Source organism: Zootoca vivipara, chromosome 15 (genome assembly GCF_963506605.1).
Source record: "Zootoca vivipara chromosome 15, rZooViv1.1, whole genome shotgun sequence".
NCBI classification, from domain to species: domain Eukaryota; kingdom Metazoa; phylum Chordata; class Lepidosauria; order Squamata; family Lacertidae; genus Zootoca; species Zootoca vivipara.
Genome location: NC_083290.1, coordinates 4,022,698 through 4,049,460, shown reverse-complemented (window position 1 = coordinate 4,049,460; position 26,763 = coordinate 4,022,698). Strand labels below are relative to the sequence as shown.

The 26,763-nt window shown below is 44.2% G+C and overlaps 1 protein-coding gene across 1 annotated transcript in view; it reads right to left on the bottom strand.

Annotated features, from left to right (window-relative positions):
- Nucleotides 1–26,548, bottom strand: part of RAD51C (RAD51 paralog C) — a 29,592-nt gene extending 3,044 nt beyond the window's left edge. The window contains exons 1-8 of the mRNA XM_035139527.2: nt 26,428–26,548; nt 22,337–22,598; nt 21,652–21,818; nt 20,782–20,915; nt 17,545–17,676; nt 13,527–13,593; nt 7,029–7,089; nt 3,268–3,328 (exon numbers count right to left, since the gene is read on the bottom strand). Coding sequence (XP_034995418.1) covers nt 3,268–3,328; nt 7,029–7,089; nt 13,527–13,593; nt 17,545–17,676; nt 20,782–20,915; nt 21,652–21,818; nt 22,337–22,598; nt 26,428–26,548 — 1,005 coding nt within the window. The remainder of the gene's footprint in view (nt 1–3,267; nt 3,329–7,028; nt 7,090–13,526; nt 13,594–17,544; nt 17,677–20,781; nt 20,916–21,651; nt 21,819–22,336; nt 22,599–26,427) is intronic.
- Between the last annotated feature and the right edge of the window lie 215 nt (nt 26,549–26,763).

Here is a 26,763-nt window from a genome sequence, read left to right as displayed (position 1 = left end):
AAAATCTCCAATGAAGGAGAGTCCACCCTCCGAGGCAGCCCATTCTACTGTTGAACAGCGCTTGCAGGCAGAAAGTTCTTCCTAATATTTAGTTGGAATCTCCTTTCTTGTCATTTGAATCCACTGGTTTGGCTCCTACCCTCTGGAGAAGCAGCAGAAAACAAGCTTGCCCCATCTTCCATGTGACAGCTGTTCAGATATCTGAAGGTGGCTATCATAACGCCTCTCTTCTCCACACTAAACATACCCAACTCCCTCAACTGTTCCTCATACAGAATGGTTTTCGGACTCTCTGTCATCCTAGTCACCCTCCTCTGCACATTCCAGCTTATCAATATCTTTCTTAAACTGTGGTGCCCAGAAGTGGACACAGAACTCCAGGTGGGGTCTGATCAAATTAGAATAGAGTGGTACTATTAATTCCCATTATCTGGACACTATACTTCTGTTGATTGCATCATCCTTAGCTGGTTATGCCTTTGCCAAAATGAATGTCACCTATTAAATTAACTCCAGCTACTTCCTAGACATCGTGAGATCTTTGATCTGTAATTTCTCTAATAAAGCTTGACCTCTTACTGGTAAGTAACTTTTAAGCAGCCTTTATAGCATACATTTGCCAGAATCAGTACATGGACAGACCACAGCTTTTCACAACCGTTCTTACAGCATTTGGCAAAGTCTCGCACAGTACAAATTTAGAAACCACCCAAATTCTACAGACTGGAGGGTGGGTGAATGAGCAAGAGACAACTTATTTAAAAAAACAAAAAACACTTGATCAGCGACAAGCCTTCTGTTTTGAAGATGTAAGCATTCTCTGGCCATCTACCGATGGGACCTGTTCTCACTGCACGGTTTTTTAGAAAATGGAAAAAACATCCGCCAATTTAAAGCATCTTATCCAGGAATCCTTGGTGCAGAACTTAGCAATTTGAAGGTTTTAAAAAATGTTCAGCATGAAATAATAATGCTCCATTACTCTAGAGCCGGATAGGTAAGCTAAGCTAAATACTGTGACTTTGTGTATAACAACTGAAGAAACTGTAACTTTGTACACAATTTTAAAACACATTACCGTATTTTTCCGTGTACAAGACTAGGTTTTTCCCCCTTAAAAATAATGTCAAAAATTAGGGGGCGTCTTATACATGGATACATCTCCTTCCATTTTCTTTAATCTGAGTCCCCAAAAATAGGGGGCATATTATACATGAGTGGGCCTTATAGATGGAAAGATATGGTAATTCCTCCAAAGAATCCTGGGAACTGTAAGTTGTTAAGGGCACTGGACATTATAGCTCTATGAGGAATAAACTACAGATCTCAGGAGTCTAGGGGGTGGGGATCATGTGTAGTGTGTACACAGCCTGTGTCATTAAATAGGCGAGGTTGTAGATCAAGGTGGTATCTTTTATTTTACCAGCATTTACTATGGCGGGTGGGGAAGGGTTGCTTGGGAGGAAGGGCAGGATAAATAAATAATAATGCTTTTAAGCTTCTCACAAGCAAAATGGAAAATTACCATTTCTTGGTGTCCAGCACAACTCTGAAGTGGAGCTTGAAACCTATCATATTTAGCAACAACCATTGTTCCACAAAATGCTGTCACATTGCCTTTACTCTGTGCCTTGCTCTATATAACCATGAGGACAACAACACTACCCTGAAACGAAAGAGGCGACCAACTGTCTTGCCAAGAAACAAATGGGAGGCAGCTTCCAGTAAAAGACCAAAGAGTTTGTAAATTTCATGGCTCTGCTCAGAACTGTGTGGTTAATTAAGAACACAGATTTCTACAGATGCGCTCTCTGAATCATACACTCTGCTGCACTGATCAAGCTGGCTAACGGAGCAGCAAGCCACCCACCCCCCGGTTAAAAAAGTGGGTGGGGAAAAGAAATAAATGTTCATGTTTTTATCTGCATTTTTAATCATTTTACTGTGCATAAAAGGTAAAGGGACCCCTGACCATTAGGTCCAGTCGTGACCGACTCTGGGGTTGCGCGCTCATCTCGCATTATTGGCCGAGGGAGTCGGCGTATAGCTTCCAGGTCATGTGGCCAGCATGACAAAGCCACTTCTGGCAAACCAGAGCAGCACATGGAAACGCTGCTTACCTTCCCGCTGTAGCGGTTCCTATTTATCTACTTGCATTTTGACGTGCTTTCGAACTGCTAGGTTGGCAGGCATATTTGCTTTTTAAAACTACATTATTTCAGCTGTATTTTTCATAGATACTGTACATGCTTTTAAGTAAACCGCTTTGAGATTTTTCTTTCATACGAATGTAAGAAGAGCCTGCTGAATCAGGCCAATGGCCCATCTAGTCCAGCATCCAGCAAACTTTCTCACACCGTACTGTATTTTGTTGATGGCTGGAGTGCTGTGAATCAAGCAAACCACAAAAAGCTTTAGAGAGGCTGGTAACGGCACATCTGCAAAGCAGTCTTACTCCAAGAATTGAAAGGTCGCATTTTTATCCCCCCAAAGCCTCAGTACTCAAAAGGCAGCGCTTTCCCCCTAAAAAAACAAAAACGTAAGAACTGCTATGGCAACATGTTACCAGGAGCACACATGGCAAGAGAACAGTTACAATGTGGTAAGCTATGCTCTTGACATTTGAAGAGAAGAGTTTAAAATTGGTTCTGCTTGCTTGGCTCTGTCTTCTGCAAAAGCTGCCCATTACGACAAGAAAGCGTGGCTATCACAATATTTGCTGAAGGATTATTTCTAAGGCCTAGCTAGGGATGCGGGAAGGCAGCAATCTCTTCTCCAACCTATATGCATCAAAATCAGCGCAGCTTCTTTTTCACTGCAGTTCAGTTTCCACCAAATACAACACTTTTCATTCTGCTGTCCATTATTTAATAGAGACTGCATAACATGCATAACAATTGACGTAACTTAGATTCATTTTGTCATAAAGGAAACTTGAAAACCTTGTTTAAAAAGGTAATTAATTGTGTATTATTTGCAAACTTCAAAAGCAACAACATGAATTAATACCAATCGTCTTTGCTTGGCTGGCTTGTTCCTGACCACAGACAAACACACAAACTGTGGCAAATTCTGAAGGGGGTGGGGTGGGGTCTCAAAAAAAAAAGACGTCCCTACTTGAATTGAGCCACCACAAACATTTCTGCCACTGGCTCACCTTGGAAGACTTGCAGCTGCTCCAAGAGCACAATTTTAGGTATAGATACCCTGCCCTCACTTTTCAGCTCCTAATCCTGGCCCTGCTCCCGCCATCCGCACTGTACTTACCGTTACACAAAATGGCACAGTTGATTCCTTCTGACTTGGTGACTTGTACAGTGTTGCCAATCTGTAGAGGATGGAAGTCATTGTAATTTCAGTGACATTGCTCCCTTGTTTAGCTCATGTTACATTTACAAATATTTGACAGCATGTGCGCAGAACACCATGGCAGACCAGTGTAGGGCCCCCTCCCTGCACCAGTCAGGGCCCCTTCCTGATGCCATGGGCATCAAGCCCTGGCCACTGGGCTATGCTGACTGCTAGAGATTGCTGTCTAACATTTGGGAAGACACCACGTTGAACAAGACTAGTATGGCAAGTGCAACGTCATTGGTAAGCTTCCTTGCCAGTCAGCCAAAGGGCACAATTCACCCAGCAAGTTCTTCTGCAGAAATTCTGATGCAATGATCAGGAGCAGTACAAAAATAATATGACGTCCCACACGTTTTAGTGTTTCTAGTTACAGGTAGGTAGCCATGTTGGTCTGCCATAGTCGAAACAAGTGTGTGAAGAAGTGTGCATGCACACAAAAGCTCATACCAATGACAAACTTAGTTGGTCTCTAAGGTGCTACTGGAAGGAATTTTTTTATTTTGTTTTATTGTTTCCTTTTACATCCTGCCTTCCTGCCAATCAACCACTGGTGGTTTGTGAGGTCCCATTCATTTTAGTAGGCTCTCTGTACAGAACATTTTCCAAAATATGAAAAATGACAACTATTTAGATCAGGGATCCCCAAGCTTTTTGAGCCAGTGGGTACCAGTCACAAAATGGTTGCTGTGGGGGCATGGCATAACAAAAAATGGCTGCCATATGGAAAAAAGAAGAGAGACTGGAGCACAGAATGATGTGGGCCTTCACCCTATGCAATAAATGGCAGAAAGGCATCTACACCAGTGACTGCTGTACTTGCTCACAGAGAGCAGCTCTTTGCACCGCTCCTCAGCAGAAAATGGGAGGGAAGGTGTCAAAATTCTGGCATCCTATGAAAACTGGGAAGGTGTAAGGGTGCGTGTTCCATGTAGGAGAAATTGAATCAGTGCAACCAGGAACTGAGAAGGAAGAGCAAACATTCTCATGCATTGTGGATTTTTAGTGGACATTTATTGGAACCTTTTGCAGGCAACCTAAGATGTGTCCGTGGACACCATTGCTGGTAACGACTGGAATAAATGGGTAGTCTCAAAACGGTGGTGTGAGGGACAGGGGATATCGGGAGGTCCCTCCCATCTTGAGATCCAGCCCATCTCCGAGCGCTGGGGAAAGCAGGGAGAGTTCCGACTCAAGTGGAGAAGCAGGAAGTGGTGTCCGAGGCTCAGGCAAGGTAGCAGAGCCACTTCCCAAGGTGGGACAGGAAGGGGGGAGCAAGGGGGGAAGGCCAATCCCACTGACTCCGGAATTGCGCAAGAAACGTCGGGGGAAGAGGCTGGGTCTCCCCAAGCTTTTATGCTGGAGAACGCGCCAACCTCCATTCGGAGGTTCTGAAGAAGACCGATAAGATGTGTTGATCTCTGTAAATAGCACTGCTTTTAGCACTGTAAATACACAGCACCAATAAAACAATAAAATGCAGAGCTGTGTGGAGTCGTTTCTCTGAAGTAGCCCACCCAGGCCACTGTGACAGGTGGAGACCACCGGAAACAATACACCTATGACATGAGCAGCAAGCATTTTGCAGCCTGTGACAGGTGGGCCCCACAAGGCTGACAACACATGGAAGAGATGCTTGAAGAAGGGAAGGGGGGAAAGGCTGTAGCAAGCTGTTTCCTCCTTTGTGTTTCTGCGTCCTTAATCGGCACTGCACTTGCTGGTTGCGATCTAGAGTCTGTTAGCCATGTTGGGCACTTTTAAAAATGAAAAGGAGGGATATAAACTATTTTGAATTAAGCAGAATGGCGTTCATTTGTTTCAGCCCAGAGTCTGCAGGGGTCAGGAACTGCCTGCTGAAACCCAGAGTGGGGAGAAAGTGAAGCCTTTGTCCTCATCACTCCCCGGGAAAATATTCTGCCTTGCTCTGAGATAACCTGCCAAGGTTGCTGTTAATTATTTTTAGGGCTTCGGCTGCTTCTCCTTCCCCTCAGTGCCATTCTATTAGAAAGCAAGTAATTACCGCCCGAGGAAGATTACCACTTCACATTAGCTGCAGAGGGAATTCCTTAGAACATTTAAATTGGTGGGTTGTACTTTACAGAATAGCCTTAATCTTGAGACACCCTAAGCCATGTTTTTAAGAGGCTCTTGGTTGGAGTTCTGCTGGGTGCCTCTGTCTCAACGGGGGGGTGGGGGCTGTTCTCACGGAAACAGAGGCCCCCTGCTTATAATTAAGTACTGACACCATTTCCAGCACTGGAGGGGGAAGAGAGGAGAGGAAGGTATGAGGTTTATGCTAAACACGCGTAATGGACAAGGCTGCCTTAATACTCCCGATGTCTGACAAGCTATGCAGCAAGAATGTACATAGGGTGTGAGCTTGAGAAGCGATTGCACCATTTATAGAGGCAAGTCTTACATTAAGTTAACAGCCTTTAAGAGAGAGATCTTCTCTTCCATCTGATCTCTGCATTGCTAAATACAGTACAGTGCCTCTCACTCTCCCTGCCTTTACAAGTTGAATTACTAGAAGGGTTGCTAAACAATTTTATTCATGAAATAGGGAGGTTTTACATCTGATTATACCAAGTTGAGTGCTGAGTGCTCTGAGTGCTTACTGGAAGGACAGATAGTGAAGCTGAGGCTCCAATACTTTGGCCACCTCATGAGAAGACAAGGCTCCCTGGAAAAGTACCTGATGTTGGGAAAGATTGAGGGCACAAGGAGAAGGGGACGACAGAGGACGAGATGGTTGGACTGTGTTCTCGAAGCTACGAATGTGAGTCTGACCAAACTGCAGGAGGCAGTGGAGGACAGGAGTGCCTGGCGTGCTCTGGTCCATGGGGTCATGAAGAGTCAGGCACAACTAAACGACTAAACAACAACATACCAAGTTGCAAGGGCGTACCCACCATGGGGCAAGTTAGGGCAGCTGCCCTACTCTAGAAGCAGGGCTGGTGGGCAGAGGCGGAGCACAGCCCAGCGGAGCGCGAGTTCGCCATTCCCGCCGCGCCGCGCCGCACCCTCCCTCCAGCTCCCCGGCGCGCCCTCAGGCAAGGCCAAGCGCGGCGGGGAACCAGGGAGCGTGGCGCGGTGGGCGGGAACGCCGAACTCGCGCTCCGCTGGGCTGGGCTCCGCCTCCACCCACCAGCCCTGCTTCTAGGGAGGGGCACAGCCCGGCGGAGCACGAGTTCGCCGTTCCCGCCCACTTTGTGGCCCCTCCCCTTCCGTGCCTTGGCCCCTCCCCTTGCCCCCCCCCCCCTAGTTTTGATCCTGGGTACGCCCATGCCAAGTTGGGCTGTAGAGACAGGTGGGCTATGCACTAGAGACAGGTGAATATGAGGTTCCTCTCAAGTTTCTCATTTTTCCAATCACAAGTTTATTTCTCACCGTCCTTTCACATTCTTTAAAAGTTCTTATTCTGTATTTTAACACAAATCTCTTCTAATATACACTTTTATATCCTCTCTCTCCTGCTGCACACATTTTTGCAAAGAAATTTCCCCTAAAAGAATACATTTTTGCATATTATTTTCAACAATATATGCATTTTTATGGTCAGTTCACCCCAACATGTGCTGAATCACATGCAGCCTAGGAATTCATTGCTGGGCTCAGATTAACTTCAGAAGAGCAAGACACCCACTGGATCAGTTCACATGTTTTTGGTTTCTCACCTGTGTTTGTTGTCCCAATGCAGGATTAAGCGGACAGTAGCTACATGCCCCCAGCTTTCTCCTAGAGTGTGAGAGAGGCAGATAAATAAATAAATAAATAAATTTTGCGATGCCTTCCTGCACAGGTGTGGGGGGGGGACTCAGCTTTAGGAGAGAAATGTGGGCATCAGTTTTCTCTATCTGGCCATTGAAAACCTCCCCTGGTCACAGGGGTGCCATCCCACCCTCAGGACTGTGAGTGCCCACTACCACAACGCACAGACAGCGGGCCGCCCTTTTCTGTAGGGAGGGGCTCAGACTCAGAGGCAAAGAGACTCTGCCTCCGCATCCGAGCCCCCCCCCCCCGGAAAAAGGGTGCCTCGGTGGCTGGCTGTGAGGGCAGAACATAACTGCTTCTCTCTTGGAGGCAGCGCTGCTGCCGCCTGCCGGCTTTTCTCATTGGCTTTGTGGGTGTCCAGCCCCCACAATTAACTCATTAACACACACCCTGGAGTTGGCTCCTATGCCTGGTCACACTCCTAATAGTCCTGCTTTGCACCTTCCTTAAATGCTATTTGTCTGGCAGGAGTGTTTCATTGAACGCAATAATATCTCTTGCCTGCCTGGATGGAGACTAGCTTGCCAGATGGAGTGGAGTCACAGTGCTAGCTTCCTGGGAGGTGTGTTGCCGCCTCTTACCAGGAAGGAGAGTGAGAGGTATGAGGCAGTGGGAAGCTTGGCGTGGTGCAAGCGTGCCTACGGGAGCCATCAAACTGGGTTAAGTGCTTGCCCCCCAGGAATGTCTTACTGCTTGGGAAAGCAGATTGTGCATAACAACAAATTATGTCCAAGCTCCCACGTGCTTTTTGCACATCCCTCTGAACGAGCTTAATTTTTGAGCATTATTCCAAAAAGAAAAAACCAAGACCAAGAACAATCCTGCAAAAACAAAGGAACAGCTCATGCAGGAAAACTATGCAAAGAGCACCAGAAAATAGATAATGACATGCAAGAAATCAGCTCCAAAGGAACTTCAGGCTCTTTAAAACCTGAGAAACTGATGTGGCTTCTGACAGAAAGCAATCTCATTATTTGAGCTCATTTCTGACCATGTCATTTGATTTCCAGACAGATTTATTGAGCCCGTCTCCCTCAACCCATTCTAGACAGTGCGCCCATAAGTCAGAAGATGGATTGGATTTTAAAGCAGGTCATTTAAAGGAAAATACTATGAGCACTTCCCCCCCCCAATTTGTCTCCAGAATCACCAAGTTGGTGCATCTGTCAGCCTCCGGGGCGGGTGGATCTAGCGGAACATCTTCATTACCACATACAGAGAGAGAAGCATATCATTCCAGCGGGAAGAATTATCAAAATTAAATGTCTAGACCCCAGAGGCATCTTGGCAACCTTCATCACTACGCCAGCGTGAGATTTAACGTTTGGAAGTCGAGATTAGAGTATGAATTATACAAATGAGTGCCATTTCCATTTCAAACCATATTTCTTTGCTGGGGGACGGGGGACGGTTTTACGCTCCATGGCAAAAAGCGCTACTAAAATTAAACTGGAGGGAGATAACAATATTTGACCTCATTATTAAGTATGCCAAGTAAAAACCATTTAGGATCATCCATTTTGGAGCCCAGTGTGTGAAAGGCTTCTCAGCCTAACCTAATCCTTGCAATGCCTAGGAGATTCCCCCCTCCCCCTAAATAATTAAGAGGCTCTATTTAAAAATGCTAAGAAAAACTAAGATTTGGGGATTTTGAACAACTTTTGCAGAGGAAATCATTTCAGAATCTAGTGCAGAACGTAAAAACATCTAAAACGCCCTGCTGGATCAGGCCATAGGCCTTGCTAGTCCATCACCCTGTTCTCACCTTGGCCAACCAGATCTACCAATGGGAAACCTGCAAGGAGGACTTGGGTGCAGGAGCAGCTCTCCCTCCTTGCAATTCCCAGCAACTGGTATTCAGAGGCATACCACCTCTGATAGGAGGTAGAACTTCAAAACTATGGTAGTAGCCAGTGATAGCTTTATCCTCCATGATTTTTTCTAGTCTTTTTTTAAAAAGCCACTCAAGTTGGTGGCCATTGCTCAGTCTCATGAGAGTGAATTCCACACTTCTTTTATTTTGTTTTGTGTGTTCCAGTTTTCTGAACATTTTGCTTTCTGAAGGCCCATAAATTGATGAAATCGCACTGAGCAAGGGACACAAGCCTAGCAAGCAAGTATGATAGTATGGACAAAAAGACCTGCTACTTGGGGTGGGAACAAAAACAAAGTTTGTCCTTATCGAAAGGGTTTGCTGTTGCCGCCACCACCACCACCAGAAAGGAGGAAAGGGAAAGCGCATAAGACATGGGAGGAAGCAAAAACGGGGTTATTTTAAATTATAATCTTCCTTTCTTTAACCCAGCATTTTGCATCTAAAAACATCAGAACTGTTCATTAACAGCTACAGTGCCACAGAGATGGGAATAATAATATTGTTCCCATTTTACAGAGGGAAAACTGAAGCTCACAGGAGATACCACTTTAGAGACGCAACCCAGGACAAGTTTAAGAAACATCAGAAAAGCCTGCCCCATGGCAGAGCTCACAAGCAGGACTTAAGCAAAACAGCAGTCTCCCTTCCTGCAATTTCCAGCAACTGGTATTCAGCATACTGCCTCCGACAGTGGAGGTAGAACATAGCCATTGAGGTTAGTAATAACTGATAGCCTTAACCTCCATGAATTTGCCTATACCTCTTTTTAAGCCATGAAAGCCTGTCTACGAAAACCTGATAAAATGCCCCCAACACATTCCTAGGTCCTCTGCATGGTGCAGATCAAGCCCAGGATTGCTTCCCTCCCTGGTCTCAGCCTGCTTCCCTTTCTAATTTCCCAGAAGGGCAAGAGAGACAGACACAGTAAGGAACACAGCAGTTTAAGAGGAAAACCCTTCATTTGCTTGCCCAAGTCACCATTTTCCTTCTCTCAGGCTGTTCCAAGAACATGATGGGAAAGAGAGGATTGGCAACTAAGGGACCAGATAGCACCCCTCAGGGATCTGGAGTCAGCCCATGGACCGCCAGCTGCCGACCCTTAAATCTATTAGCTGTAATTTGCTTTGTAGTCTGATTGTCTGCCAAAAATCATGTATACAGCAGGGGGAAGGCAAGCACACTGAAGACAAAAGGTCAGTGTTTGAAAGCAAGGTCTTTATCTGCATGCACATTTCAGACCCGACATCCTCCAAGGACATGCTTTTTTATTTTGTTCCAATTTATCTTAAATCTCTGCCAAGCTGTTGAAGTGCTGAACACACACATTAAGGGATGCTCTTGCCTTTGTATGTCTCTCAACGCCCCCTCCCCGACCCCAGTAATCAAGGGAATCATTACGTGATTCACAGACACTGAAGGAATGCTTTGCTTTCAATTGCAAGAAGAAGAATTGTCTATTATTATTTTTAAGTCTGGTATTCAGTTTCCACTATAAAGCTGCAGAGCACCTGGCTTTTAAGTCAGGATTTTATACCCATTTGGAAAATGGATTTGGACCAGTTCTAACCAGAGCAAGATGCCTTGGTTAAGATCACCAGGGAGACCTGGCATCCGATGAAGTTGGCGACGGCTGCCACAGTTAATACCAAACGTTTTCCTGGCAGTAGCCATGCCCATGCATCACAGACTTTGGAATGTGGACTTCCAAGGCCCACAATAATTATGTGGTGGTGATGGAAAATGGACTGGGGGGGGAGGGAGAGAAGGATGCTTTATTTAGCATTTATCCAGATTTGCTTGCAGGGAAATTAGACGGTGCTTGCTACCTAATGAGCATTTACTCCACAATTTCATATACAGTGGTACCTCGATTTACGAATAACTCTACTTACGAATGTTTCTACTTACGAATGGAGCTCCGTCCGCCATCTTGGATGCGGTTTAGATAGGATTTTTCTACTTACGAATTTTTAGATAGGGTTGCTTCGACTTACGGATTTTTTTCTCCCAATGCATTCCTATGGGATTCAGCTTACAAATGTGCGTTCGGAACGCATTAAATTCGTAAGTAGAGGTACCACTGTATGTGTATGTATGTATGTATGTATGTGTATGTATGTGTGTGTGTGTGTGTGTGTGTGTGTATATATATATATATATATATATATATATATATATATATATATATATAATCACATCCACACCAGACATGATATAAGGATCCCTCTGATACCTTACATCTCCAACACAGATTCAATGTTAGTTTATAAATTTTAGCCAGTTTCACAGGGGTTAAATACCACCTGTAAAACAGCTTCATAATATTTTCTTTGATAGCAACGCATGCAGTGAAGTTAATATCTGATTTCCAAAGTTTTCCTCGATGATCTAATGAAATCACGTATCATTTACCCCACAATTTCTTTGTGGGGAGGTTAGATGACGTTGCATCAAAGCAAGCTTCCCTATCGGTTTCCTTATTGCAAGAAGTCAGGTATTTTCAGGAAAAAAGAATTTACCAGTATGTGGCGGAATCCTGACAGGAAATAGTAGCAGCATAGAAGCAGCTATGTTTTCTCATGGAACTGTCAACCAAGTAAAGAATTCTAGCTGATATAACTAATCTAACAGCAGGCAATTGACTTATTAAACTTAAGAATGTACATAGTACCCAAATCTCAACACAAGAGTTTTTTGAGGCTGAATACCAAAGATTCCATTAATTATCTCCTAAAACCTGAAATCGAGGACATGATTTTAAGGAAAGGAATTTAACACAACCTCAAGTAAAGAAGCCTACTCTTTGAAATGTCCTGGGAATATGTAGTGCTGTAGGGAGAGAAGCGCATTTATCCATCTCTGATTTTGCATCTTTGTTTATGGGCTTGTGGAATAAAATCCTTTCATTTCTCTATTTTCTAGCTTTCGGTAGAAACCTGTGCTCAGTTAACAACTATCTTTTTAAACAGACAGTGTCTCATACTTTGTGACTATAAATACACAAATGAGTGACATTTGCTTCGCTCTCCAAAACTTGTGACTTCTACATTCTAGACAGTTGTATAGAATGTATTACAAAGGACGAGACACAATGAAAGAACACATTCCAATTTCCTGTGCCTACCTCTAATTTGAATTGCCAAGGTTCATATCCTTACAAGCACATCTTGATGCTGAACATTATTTAATTAAAAAAGAAAAGAATAAGCCAGAGGGGAGCCTAATTAAAAACGTTACCGATCATCTCTAAGAACAGTGTCAATTAAAAACCAAAACAAAAGCCTGCTCCTTGAGGGCCTTCAAAAAGCCTTTCAGTTCGCAGTGAGTTTATTCAGAGATGCTCGAGAGCTATGTTGTTCATGTTGATATGAACTGGTTTCATACCAACATGAACACAGCAAGCTTTCCTGAAACTGCATAAGAACAGAGCAAGCTGCTTTATACCAGGCCAAACTCATTACCCATTTAGCCCAGTATTGTGTATCCTGGCTGGCAATGCATCTCCAAGGTCACAGGCAGTAGCCGCTGATATCCACTGAGACCGGCAGGGTGGAAAGCAGGGAGCCCAACAGGTGGAGACAGAGCCAATAAGAGGCAAAGTCAACTAATTCTACTTTCATCCCCATCTTCCTCCTCCTCCCTGCTGAGTTTCATGAGCAACACGGAGACTAAGGAGGAGGGGAAAACTGACAGCCAGGGCTGGTTGGAAGTAAGAGGACAGACAGGTGGAAAGTTGCTGAAGGCAAGATTGAGGCTGGTGGGGCAGTGCCCCATTGAGCCCAATTATCATTATTATCATCTATTAATTTATATACCTCTTACATGGTTAAAATGGCTTCTGAGCAGTTTACAAGTATATAATCCACTGGTCTCAGGCAGGGAGGTCTTTGCTGAAGTGTCCTCAATTTCAACCTTCCTTTGTTTTCTGAAGGATGCCTCAAAGCCAGTCAGTTTTTTTCTTGCTAGGATACTCCCTCAGTATCCCCCAGGGATACCTCTGCTCTGAGAATGCCCAATACTAACTGAGAAGTCTGCAGTTAAAGGTACCAGTTTCCAGGATCACAGCAGCACATATTTGTGCCAGCTGGTGCAATCACAGGACTTGGCCCCGAGAATCAGGCGCTATAACCATGGAGCTCCTGGTTTGTATAGGACATTCTCTGTGTGAAGTTATCTTCAGAGAGAATCACCGGGGAAACAAGATTGGCTGTCATGGTTCTTTTGTTCACGGTGCTTGAAAGAAAAACCTGGTCTGTATAAAGCAGAAAAAGCATCCTTCAACTTAGGGTTGCCAGACTCAATAGTGGACAGGACTTCTGTGCCTTTAATTGCCCTGCTCTCTTTTGAGTCTGGAAACCTTAAAGAGAAACCAGCAGACCCTTGGTTTAATTTCCAAGCAAAGGGTCTGCTGGTTTCTCTTTAAGGTTTCCAGACTCAAAAGAGAGCAGGGCAATTAAAGGCACAGAAGTCCTGTCCACTATTGAGTCTGGCAACCCTACTTCAACTTGCAGTATAAAACACTTACCCAAGGCAGGTACCAAAGAGGAATGGCCATGTTCAAGTCTTGTCGTCATTTGATTGGTCAACACAACCTTGGGGGGGGAGCAGTTGGGGGTGAAGAGGGAGAAAAACCACATCAAATATGGTTAACACACACTGGGGGGAAAGGGACTTGTGGCTGAACTCCAACTAGGGATGGGGGAGAAACACGATTCAGCTTGCTTTTATTATACCTAATGTTGCACTTTCCAAATCAATATGAGAACTGAAACAAAGCCATCCTTCAAAATTTACCTTCTCTATATTTCACCAAAGTCCTCCAGTCTGGTAATGTGTACAGCAAAGCACATATAAATGCACATATTATTGAAAATAACTTCCAGAATTCAGTATGTTCAGCAAAATGACTTTGCAAATACTCGCACATTAGGCGAAATCACATACAAGATGTGCATATTAGGAGAAATTTGCACTAAGGTCACATTCACACCAGACTACAATACCACTTTAAATAGTCGTGGCTTCCCCCCAAAAATTCTGGCAGTTGTAGTTTGTTACGGGTGATGAGAGTTGTTAGGAGATCCCTATCCCCCCCCCAGCTACATTTCCCAGAGGGACTCTAGGAAATGTAGTTCTGTGCAAGGAATAAGGGGCCTCCTAACAATGCTGAACTCTAGAAGTTGATATCACAAGATGTAACCACCAATTTAGATGTCCTTTTAAAAAGGAACTTGGACAGATGCATGTAGGATAAGACCATCAGTGGATGCAAAGAACAGAAGAAAACCTGCTGGATGGGGCCAATGGCTCATCTCGCCCAGCATCCTGTTCTCACAATGGCCAACAAGTTGGGAAACCTTCAAGTGTGACCCAAGCATAAGCACGAAGCAAGCACAAGAGCAGTCTCCCCTCCTGTGGTTTCTAGCAACTAGTATTTAGAAGCATTTACTGCCTCCTCCATGAATTGGGCCCAAGCATCTTTTAAAGCCATCACCTGTGGGAGCGAGTTACTAGTCATGATGGCAATAGACTGTCTCCAACATCAGAGGCAGCATGCTTCCAAGCAGCTACTGTTTGCTGTGTCCACTGTGGTCTCACCACTGGTTTGGGAAGTAGTGAGCACACTGTCAGCCACGATCTGTATCTATCCTGTTGTTTCTTATGGAATGCTGTGTTTTGAGCATTCCTCCGCCGGCAACCAGTTTTGATCCAATTTGCGAAAGAGAGCAGCCTAGCCACATTTTAAACAGATAATATATACACAGCCCAAGAGTTGGAAAGGGCTATTGCCCTCGGGTCCTGCTTGTGAGCTTCCCAGAGGCATCTCCATGAAAACAGGATGTTGCACTATATATCCCTTTGCTCCGATCCAGCGGGGCTCTTTTTATGTTATACTTCCTTCCCGACATTATCTGAGTAGCGGTGTTTATTTTTAGTAGTGCAGCAATAAAAAAGAAATCCCAGCGTGCTCACAGAATTGCAGCTTGAGGAGGAGCAAGAGTTACCTAGAGACAAGAGAGGAGAGGCAGACGAGCACCATTCCAGAGCACCATTCCAGAACTTGCGTAAGCTTCGTTCCTGAACAATCCCTTTCTACATGGCAGGGTTTTAAAAAAGCCCACCTATAAATAGGCTACACAGCTCATGCCTGCCCTCAGCTGGCACAAAGCTGGCCCTGTCTGCAACACCTTTAAGTGGAGGTCAAAGGGTGCAACAACAAAGGAAATCTGCAAGGCAGGATGCTAAGGATTTCCTCCCACAGACAGCTCCTCCCCCGCAAGCAAGCAAAGTGGCTTTCCTCTGAGTGACCAGCTGCAAGTCTTTTCGTGAAGGCCAGGGGTTAATTTCCTTTAAACATAATTATCAGTGGAAGGCAGGAAACCCTTTAACCCGCTTTTGAAATATGTGGGCGTTTGCTGTGAGGGGAGAAAGAAGATCCACCCACACATTTTCTCCTGAGCTTTGAAATTGGCTGTTACCGGTGTCTGAAAGGACAGCAGGAGGCTGTCACAAGCCAGAGCCTTCCAGTGATATGGGATTTCAGGGGGTGGGGAATGGGAATTTCCACACAAATGAGGGCAGTTTGAATCAGAAAATATTCGGTTTGCACAGAAAAATATCCTCGTGTCGGCCAATTGGCTTGGGCCAATTCATGGTGTTGCAGACGCCGCAGTGGGCCGGAGTGGGCGCGCACGCAAGCGCAAATGCTATTTCCGGCACTCCTTCCAGCGTGGAGGAGGCGTTCGCAGCTTCCCATTGGCTGCAGGAGCTTCCTGCAGCCAATGGGAAGCCGGCCAGCGTCGCGGAAGGTGGTCCCCACTCTGCTCCGCGCTGGAGCCAGGAGCCGACAGAGAAGGTGGCGGGGGTCCATGGGCCGGTTTAACAACACTCAAGGGTCGCTTGTGGCCCATGGGCCTTAGGTTGCTGACCCCCAAGTTTCTCTTCCCTGCTCTAGAGCAGGTGGGAGGGAAGCTTTATGGTATGGTTTTTCTCTTCTGGGGAAACATCTGGGTGGGAGGGGGGGCAACATGCCAGTGGCAGGTGTGAGGCCAGAGGCATTAGTGGGCAGAGCAGTTCATGAAGATGTTTACCTTTGTACATAGGTTAATTTCTTCACAATCTCAAACAATTCCCTACCCATCTTCCAGAGAAGCAAGACACATTATCAGAGTTCAAGCACACCATTCCAACCAAGGAAGAACACTCAGGGAGGTTGCAAAGCATGATCTCGAGAGCCTCAAGAGCCAAGCAGAGGGGTTTGGAGGGTCACATTCAGCCCCAGAGCCTGAGGTCCCTCCACTCCTGCCCTACAGAGCGATCTCATTTAGCTTGTTATTTTACTTTTATTTATCATTAATGGAACTAAAAACTTTGAAACTGACAAGTTTGCCTAAGTTACATCATTGTTACTAATGAACTTCTAAAATGGGTAGATTTCAACAGAAAAAATAAAAGCACTGGAAAACTTCCCATTCTGGAAAACTTTCCATCTCACATCACTGGAGCTTTCCTAGTCACCATGACTCAGCAGTGAAGAGTCGCTGTCCAGGGCAGTCTGCCCGTTATCTGTCTTGCTAACTTTCAGAAAGCAGATCAATGGCAATATTATTTCAGAGTGCTTTCAAATAAAGTAGATGGAATTTTAATCAGCGGAATCTGTGTCTTTGATTCTTGTCTTGGGGCATTTTATTGATGTTGGAGATTGTATTTAAGTTCTTGCTGTTTTATTGTTCAGCGTAATGTGAGCCGCTCACAGAAAGCAGAGTAGAAAAGCAATAAAATTTATTTGCTGGGTTTATATCCAAAATGGAACACCCGGCATAATACAGCACCAATAAAATGCCATGATCATAGTAAAACAATTTTTTAAACCAACACACGAAACAAACAAAAACAAACCAGATGAAAATGAAATAAAGGAATGAATAAGAATGCTACAAAAAACCCACATCCAACAGTGATTAAACTCTGTAGAACTGCACAGCAGATATGTGTAAGACACCACAAAAGTGTATTAAAACAGACCCGTCATTGTTGGAAGAATTCCCGCCCCTTTATTTTTTAACTAAGGTTGTCAAAAATGATAAGGATTGGAAGGATGAACACCAACCACTTATCCACCAGTGGTTGGGAGATCTCATTGTCCTATGTACACTTGAACGTGTGACTTATAATCATTCATTTTATTTAGATTCCTCCTTGGACTGCCTATATTAAGATACGTATATGTTTAAACCAGGATTGATGGAATTTTAATTATCGTATTTTTTCAGCAGGCATTTTTTTGTTTTTATTTTATTATTACTACCCTAATTATTTTTGCTTCCTTCAAACATGGATTCTGGTACCCAGTTTAGAATTTAGTGTTCTAGGAATCTCAACACTCCATTTTAAAAGAAGCATGCCCCTTCAGTTTTATTCTGTAGCCAACTCTTGTGCAGCAGTTTAAACCACATTTCGTTCAGTGCTTAGTAACCTGTATGTTGCAAAACAACATTTATGATTGCCCCCACCTCATAAAACAAACAACAACAACAACTCACAGCTAGTGTGTGATCATTTGCAATACTGATCAGCTGCTGGGCCAGGCCGTTCAAAAGCCGTGTTCGCAGTGAGAGATCCTCAATGTCATGGCGGAAAGGGAAGGCAACTCCATCAATCACAACCAATCGTACCTAACAGGAGGATATAAAACACAGCAAGCTGCTATTCGCAGAAATCAGCGTCAGGAAAGCATATGAGCCACCAGTGCACATTAAAAAATAAATAAATACAAAAGATAAATAAAAGATTGAAGTGGCCCTTAATAAACAAGGGGAAAAAATGAGTATTTATAGGTGCACACTTTAGGCATGTAGGAGGGAGGGGTGCTCTTGTGTTCAGGTCATGCTTGAGGGTTCCCCACAGGTATCTGGATGGCCCCTATCAGAATTAGATGCTGAACTGGATGTGCTGTCGGCCTGATCCAGCAGGCTCTTCTTATGTTCTTACAACTCCCAGCACCCTTAACAAACCACAGTTCCCAGGATTCTTGGGTGTTTGTGTGTGCTTTAAACATAAGACATGTATGCAGAAAAAGGTAATACAAGGCTAGATGGGCAAATAAACTTAGCCAGTATAAGGCAGCTTCCTATGTTCCACAACTTTTAAAGGCTTCACCAGAACATGACTTTATGTTTCAAACTTCTCTATGCAATTGTAAATTGTACAGGCTAAAATTCTCCTCTCTTTCGAACAAAAGGCAAGTTTTCCACGATGATATACATGTATCTCCCCCCCTCCCACCCCCCAATTTGTGCAATAAACCTACAGGCACTCCAACAACAAATACACACATTAAAATACATCCTATGCTGTGGAGCCTCTTACCTCCCCTCTAGATATTTGCTTTTGCCTAACTGATTCATTCATAATTCTGAAGGAAGTCAGCTAGAATTGCTCAGGGCTCAATGCGATCACCATGCTTAATTATGATTTATTAGCATTCCTTTGCTGTTGCTACTTGTGCTGCAAAAATTCTTCACCCACCACAAGTAAGCCAGTCCTGCTGTGCATTTACCAGCTCAGCTGCCTGGGAATATTCAACTTCCAAGACAAGCATACCTAGAACAGCCCAGTGCTTGCTCCACATAAAAGGGAGATTGGATAATCAAATTATGACATAGAAATCGTTCTCAACCCTCCCTGGGGTAGCAAAAAGCCCTAAAGCCAGAGTGCCTTGTACCATGTCAGGCCACTGATCTATCTAGCTCAATGTTGTTTACACCACTGACCTTCAACTAGTGGGCAGGGACCCACTACTGGGTCACAGCCTGATCCAAGGTGGGTCACAACAGCAGTACTACCACCATGCAATTGTATGGTAGATTAAGTAATAGGTCTCCAAATGCTTGTTTGAGTTAAGGTGGGACCTGGATCTGCAAAGTTTGAAGACTACTGCTTCACACTAGCTGACAGTGGCTGGCAGTAGGTGCTCCTTGATTTATTAACTCTCTGACACTTTTGGTACATTCAATCAATCAATGCTTCCAACAGAATGCAGAAACTTGCTTCATGGTTCCCCACAGCACCACGTGCTGCAGGTTTAACACATATCAACCTCCAAGCTATTTTCCACTGATGTGTAGAATCAATAGACACAAGGACGGGACTGTGTCCTTTAATAGCTGCTGCTGTTCTGCCCAATGATAAAGAGAATATTCCAAGCTTATCACTTCTCCAGAGAGGATAGCAATAACAACAAACCCCAAACACACACATAATTACACAGACCACCACTCCCTTCTCTCCCCCCACCCTCACCCAAGCCTATACTATATACAACATTAAAGTCTCACATTGAATATAACTGATCTGTAGAAGACTTTATGATCTGAAAATAGAGATGATGTGTGGACTTTTAAACCAAGAAAATATTTAATAACTACACAGACCACCACCACACAATGTACATACATAGTTTACCTAACTTAGAGCACACACCGGCTACAGTGCAGTGGTACCTCGCTAGACGAATGCCTCACAAGACGAAAAACTTGCAAAACGAACGCGTTTTGCGATTTCAATGGAGACTCGCAAGACAAAGTTTCCTATGGCACGCTTTGCAAGACGATTTTTTTTTGTCCCATAGGGTGCCTCGCAAGACGATTTTTTTTTTTTGGTCTTGCGAGGCACCCTACGGGAAACCACACTTCAATGCGTTCCTTTGGGAGCCGCTTCACAAAACGAATTTTTCGCTATACGAAGCGACTTGTGGGATGAATTAAATTCGTCTTGTGAGGCACCACTGTAGTAGTAATGATGATGATAGAGAGGCCATGGTTATGCCAAGCCTCTGGTGCAATGGAGAAAAGTAGCAGGCATAGAAATAGCTGGTGTCAAGTGGTCCAGAAACCTCTGCTCTAGGCAACATGTTTTCATTATTTTTATTTAAAATATTTATATTCCCGCACCTCTTAACTATGCTGATTCATGGATGCAGCTAACAAATACAAAATCTTCAAGCAAACACAGGTTGAGGCTAAACATGGTTTGTTCCAAAGAGAGAAGGGAAGATTAGTGTACATTACAAGAATTCACAGGTAAGAGGGGAAGAGAAAGCAGCTCACAATGGAATGGGAGAAGGCTGCAAGCATGAAAAGATTAGGCAACACTGCACCTGCCTTGTGTCGTATCTGTGTTTAAACCTATTAACATCAGTGGGTTTAAGCATGCCTAACTCAGTCAGGAGTGAGCTTTAAGTAAACGTGGTGTGGTAGGCAAGGAAATAAAAGGGGGGCCATCCAGATTAGTTTTTTCTGCAGGCATCTTCTGCAACATGTTATTGATGCAATAGTAATGCATTAGTGGTGATTCTATGCAGGGTGGTCCACACTTTATTAGATGTTGTGTGGTGCTTTCCCATTGCTACTGCATTATTGCTGTCTGGAGGGGCATCCTTGTACTATAGTGCAACAGAAGTAGGACAAATTGGAACATTTGTAGTATGACACGTTACAGAATTTCAGCAGTAAGTTGCAGGAAACAAAGAGCATGCCTGTCCCAAAACTTTTCCAGGCACAAGTAACACTGAAAGTAGAATCATGTATGGCCACCCCAAATCATGAGCGCCAATAATCATGAATGCACAATCAAAAAGGACACCTAGAGTATAATACACAAACTGACGTCAATCCAGTCAAACTAGCAATGCAACCCAGATCAAATGAATCAGAGACAAGAAGTAACTCCCCCTCACACACACTATATTTTTTTCGTTCTCACTTGCAGGATCTCCCTACCTTTGGATGCCCAGCAAGGAAGTCTGGGAGGAGGTACACCTGTGCCAGCAGCTCCACATAGTCATGGCAACGGAAGTAGAAAATATGAGAAAGAATATTTTCAAGGGAGAAAGTCTCCAGTGCTGTTTGATGGTCTGAAGGAAATAAGAATCTATGTTGAACACATTTGTAAAACCGTGACATTTGTTCCCCAGCCTGTCCCTTACACTTAGAGATAGCTATGTAGAGCAAGGCATGTGGAGTGACTTAATTCCTGGCTGTGGAAGTCAACTGAACAGTACATTCTCAGTGTAGCGGTAGAAGATATCTAGGCAGAGGGCAAGGCAATGTTCTCCTCCCAATAAAAAAAACCTAACAAAACTGTTGCAAGGCAACTTGTAACAGCTCATGACTTGTAGGCTGTGGCCTACAAGTCATAAGGGCCAGGTAAAGATGCCTGGAGGGCTTCATTTGGTCTCCAGACCTGATGTTACAACCCCCCCCCAAAAAAAACTTAGGTGGGCATATAAGGTAAAGGGGCCCCTGACCATTAGGTCCAGTCGTGACCGACTCTGGGGTTGCGCGCTCATCTCGCATTATTGGCTGAGGGAGCCGGCGTATAGCTTCCAGGTCATGTGGCCAGCATGACAAAGCCGCTTCTGGCAAACCAGAGCAGAACATGGAAACACCGTTTACCTTCCCGCTGTAGCGGTTCCTATTTATCTACTTGCATTTTGATGTGCTTTCGAACTGCTAGGTTGGCAGGAGCTGGGACCAAGCAACGGGAGCTCACCCCGTCACAGGGATTCGAACCGCCGACCTTCTGGTCAGCAAACCCTAGGCTCAGTGGTTTAACCACAGCGCCGGTGGGCATATAGTTTGATAATAAACCTTCTTCCGGATGTGTTTCAGCAATAAGCCGGCAATGCTCAACACACGCAGCTGCCATATCTGCAACTCGGTCTACCATGAAGCTCCCTTCGGTGTCTATGAAAACAGCTTCTCCATCAAGCCCTCCGAAGCATTCTGGAATCTGCACATCCACCACTAGTTGCATGCTGAGAAAGAGGACATAAAGGAAAGGCCACAGGGAGAAAGATAGTTAAAGTTCAATAAATAAGGGTTACTAAGAGTCGGATACGACTAAACGACTAAACAACAACAAAAAAGCACACCTCCAGCTGGCGAAATCTCCCCCCCCCTTTCTGGCAGAGAGAGTGGGAGAACCCAGAAAGCAAATGACACTACAAAGAGATTTGTGCAACATGGAATGGGCAACTGGGCATTGTGTCAGCCTATGAAAATCTGCAGGTTTAGGAAACACCCACCGTGAGACAATAAAGCACTAAGTACTGAACGTGTTTGCTTACCTAATTGGAAGCAGGTTCCACTGAAACAAATGGGACCAAAAGGTGAAGATACACTTCCACTGAGCTATGGACTCTTCTGAGCAAGATACATCAGTGCTAAAATGAAGAGCTACCATGACCATAGTCTACTCCTCCCCCCAGACTATAGTGAATCGTGAGAAGTGCAGAAAAGGCTTTCAAATGTGAGTTTTGGCAGCAGTTCTTACCATAGTTGTGTTTTGCCGACTCCTGGCACTCCGCAGATCTCTGTGATTTTTGTCAGCTGAATGCCCCCTCCCAGGATACCATCCAGTTCAGAGCAAAAGGTTATAATGAAACCGTGAGCTTGCTCCTCTTCCAGAAGTTCAAGGGCTGTGTACTTCTTGGCGGGTGCCTGATCCAACCCCACAGTATTTGCTTCAACGCCATGTTGTTCCTGTTTGATCACTTGCAGAATTTCTAATGCCTCCTGTTTTGAAATCCCAACTTCTGGGGGGGGGGGAAACAAAATACAGTAGACTTTAATTTTCTGAAAAGCAAAGAACAGTAAGGGAAGGGTCGTAGCTCAGTCGAGAACATCTACCTAGCATGATGATAGCCCCCAGGTTTAAGCTCTGGCATCTCCAACTAGGGCTGGAAAAAGACTCCTGTCTGAAACCTTGGTGGACTGCTGCCAGTCAGTGTAGACAATACTGAGTTATGCGGACCAATGGTCTGAGACAGGCATCCCCAGACTTCGGCCCTCCAGATGTTTTGGACTACAATTCCCATCTTCCCCGACCACTGGTCCTGTTAGCTAGGGATCATGGGAGTTGTAGGCCAAAACATCTGGAGGGCCGCAGTTTGGGGATGCCTGGTCTGAGACAATAGAAGGCAATTTTTAATGCATTCTGCTAAATAATACTGTTCATAATTTTGCCACTGACAGTTACTGGGCAAATCAAAGTAGTGAATTAAAATGGTTCCCTTCTTTTCCTATGTGCAAATACCCAGACGTTAACGTTGTAAGGTTTGACTGACTGAAAACATAATGTTTTGCTGAAGGTTTATTACTTTAAAAAAAAGTTATTGTGATTCTTTAATGGTGATGTTTAACTGCATTTGACTGACTGCATCTAATATATATTCTAATGCATCTTTTATGTTCAATTGCAAAAACACAAGTTACAAATTACTTACTAAGGGGGGTGAGTAACTCACCAAAATACAAATATCCCCGTTTGTAATACATTTTGGCAAGTGTTTTGATTATATACATTTTCTTTTTTTCAGTCTGTAATTTTAGGCATTTGCACATTATCCAAATAAATTCAATGCATTACAAAAATAACTAGTAAAGAGGACTGGAAATCAGAGTACTGTATCTACGTATTTCTGAAGTGCAATATAATAGTGACATCTAGTGGTTATGAACACAAAGTGACAAATTAGCAGTGCAATCTTATCCCATCTCCTCAGAAGCAGGCCCCACTGAGTTAAATGGGATTTACTCACAGGATAAAGTGCCTATACTAGAAATACGTTAGTATTACTGGTATTACATTTATATTCCACTTTTCCTTCAAGGAGTTCAAGGTGTTATACACAGCTCTCTCCTTTCCGCTTTACCTTCGTAATAACCCTGTGAGGTAGGTTAGGCTGAGAGATTGCCCCAAGGTCACCCAGAGAGCTTTTCTGCGGTAGCTCCCAATTTTATTTATTTATTGAATTCAGCTTCCAGGTCATGTGGCCAGCGTGACTAAGCCGCTTCTGGCAAACCAGAGCAGCGCACAGAAACGCCATTTATCTTCCCGCTGTAGCGGTACCTATTTATCTACTTGCACTTTGACGTGTTTTTGAACTGCTAGGTTGGCAGGAGCTGGGACCGAGCAATGGGAGCTCACCCCGTAGTGGGGATTCGAACCGCCGACCTTCTGATCAGCAAGCCCTAGGCCAGGCATCCCCAAACTAAGGCCCGGGGGCCGGATGCGGCCCAATCACCTTCTAAATCCGGCCCACGGGTGGTCCAGGAATCAGCATGTTTTTACATGAGTAGAATGTGTCCTTTTATTTAAAATGCATCTCTGGGTTATTTGCGGGGCATAGGAATTTGTTCATTTCCCCCCCCCCCAAAAAAAAATATAGTCCGGCCCCGCACAAGGTCTGAGGGACAGTGGACTGGCCCCCTGCTGAAAAAGTTTGCTGACCTAGGCTCTGTGGTTTAACCCACAGTGCCACCCGCGTCCCTAATACTCCCAGGTATTAGTCCAACACTATAACCACAACTACACAACTTTGGTCGAATGCACAAAATGCAGAGTTCCTGAATAGTATTTCTGTCTATATACAAAAAGACCACCAGCTGCTTCCTTTCAAACCAACAGTTTGTTTTCAGTGGGATCCTGTATGTCAACATGATCCTCCTGCAGGTCTGCTCAGAAGTCCCAGCAAGTTCAATGTCATGTATTACTCCCATTGTAAATTAGGAGTTTAGGATTCCTGTACAGCCTTAATGAACTGATCAAAGTTTTTGTTAGTGGCTCAACCAAGAATTAGGCTTAGAAAAAACCTTCAAGGTCCCTACCATCTTTCCATGTTGGAAGATCACTTTTTAAAGCCTCAATAGGGCAGAACCAGATCCCTTTCTGACACTACAAAAAGCTTTGTGTATTTTTTTTAATTAAGACTTCTGAGAGCATTATTATATAAGGATATATATATACATATTATATAAGGAATTACCGGTATTATTATTATTATTTATTATTTATACCCCGCCCATCTGGCTGGGTTTCCCCAGCCACATAATGATGGATACAACAAAGCTTTTTTTATTTTTTTAAAAACAGAATACTTCAGTATTACAAAATTTAACAATGCATTCCAAGTCTTCACTTTTGAAGCTCTGTGTGGTTATTGTTTGTATTAATATGTATAGATACCACAAAAAGTGTTTTTTTTTTTTACAAAACTAAGATTTGGAAAGCATTAAATAAGGATACAACACCACACCAAGCTGTTAACAAACATGTGGAGAGTGCTATTAAATAGATCACTGATATCACACAAAGCTTTTTAATTAATACTTGAGAAGCCTTTACTACTACAGTGGTACCTCGGTTTATGAAAACAATTGGTTCCGGAAATCTGTTCATAAACTGAAGCGAACTTTCCCATTGAAAGTAATGGAAAGTGGATTAATCCGTTCCAGACGGGTCTGCGTGAGTACTCAACCTGAAGCGTACTTAACCCGAAGCATGGGTTTAATTGGTTCCAGAAGTCCGTACTTAACCTGAAGCGTTCATAAACTGAAGCAAACTTTCCCATTGAAAGTAATGGAAAGTGAATTAATCCGTTCTAGATGGGTCCACAGCGTTCGTAAACTGAAAATTCGTAAACCGAGGTTCCACTCTAAACAACAATGGGAGCTATTGATTGCTAGCCACACTCCTGAGCAGATCCAACAGTATCACCCCAAAGCCCTTTGATTTTAACGAGTTTTAACTCAAAATATCCAACCATTGACGTCAACGGGTCTCCTATTAATTATAACCAAAGGCGGATATCAAATATCAGGGTCCATGGCTATGGGTCTACTCCTTGCAGTTGCGACATTAAGGTGGGTGGGTTGGCAGGCAATTGATTTCAATAGGTCCACTCTCCATTACGATTTGAAGCGGACATTAAAGAACTGGTTCCAATAGGCCTACTCTCAACTATGACTCAGGCTGGGATTTATTATCATGTTATCGTTTTTTATTATAAGGAGGAACAGGGCCGGATTTAGGTTTCATGAGGCCCTAAGCTACTGAAGGTAATGGGGCCCTTTATAGGTCCAGCTGTCCTTTGTCAACAACAAATTGCCATCGTTTTTTGTGTTGAATATATGCTATATGGTAATTTGTGGACCCAATAGGTATCAAAAACCATTTGCACGTAACAAAATATGTACATCATACATAGCTGCCAAGTTTTCCCTTTTCTCGCGAGGAAGCCTATTCAGCATAAGGGAATTTCCCTTAAAAAAAGGGAGAACTTGGCAGCTATGATCATAGGAAGCCTACACAACACAAAACACTGTTGCTGTATGCAGGTTTTTTTATCTTATATTTTGGAAATGTACGTCCAGTTTTTTCACCTTTAAATTTTTTTTTTCGAGCTTGTTTAGCTTATACGTAAATCCTGGAGGAGCATTAGTGAGGAGAGGGCGCCTGACTCCTAAACCGAGACAAGGCCGGCTGAGGGGGGAATTTTAAAAATTGGCGGGAAGCATTTGCGCGGGAAAACGTCTTTCTCCTCAATGAGGGCGTTTTCGCCGCCGCCGCCTCGTCGTCGGTACCTTTGCTGAGCTGACAGGGCCCGACCTCGATCACTTCTTGGGCTGTCTGGAAGCCGGCAGCCACTAACTTCTCCCGGAGACTCGGCGGTAAGGGGAAGCTGCCCACGTCCCTCTGCTCCATGATGATGGAGGAGGAGGAGGAGGCGGTCCTCCATTCCTCTCAGCCCGGCCCCCTTTTTTTGAGCGGCATTTTTCTCCTCCCACAGGAGAAAAAGAAGGGAGAGGAGACAAGCACAAGGTTGCAACCCCGCTCCCTTACTTATTATATATCCCGTTGAAGTCAATGGGGCTTGCTCCTGGCGAGCCGTGCATAATACAGTCGCAACCCTGCGCCCG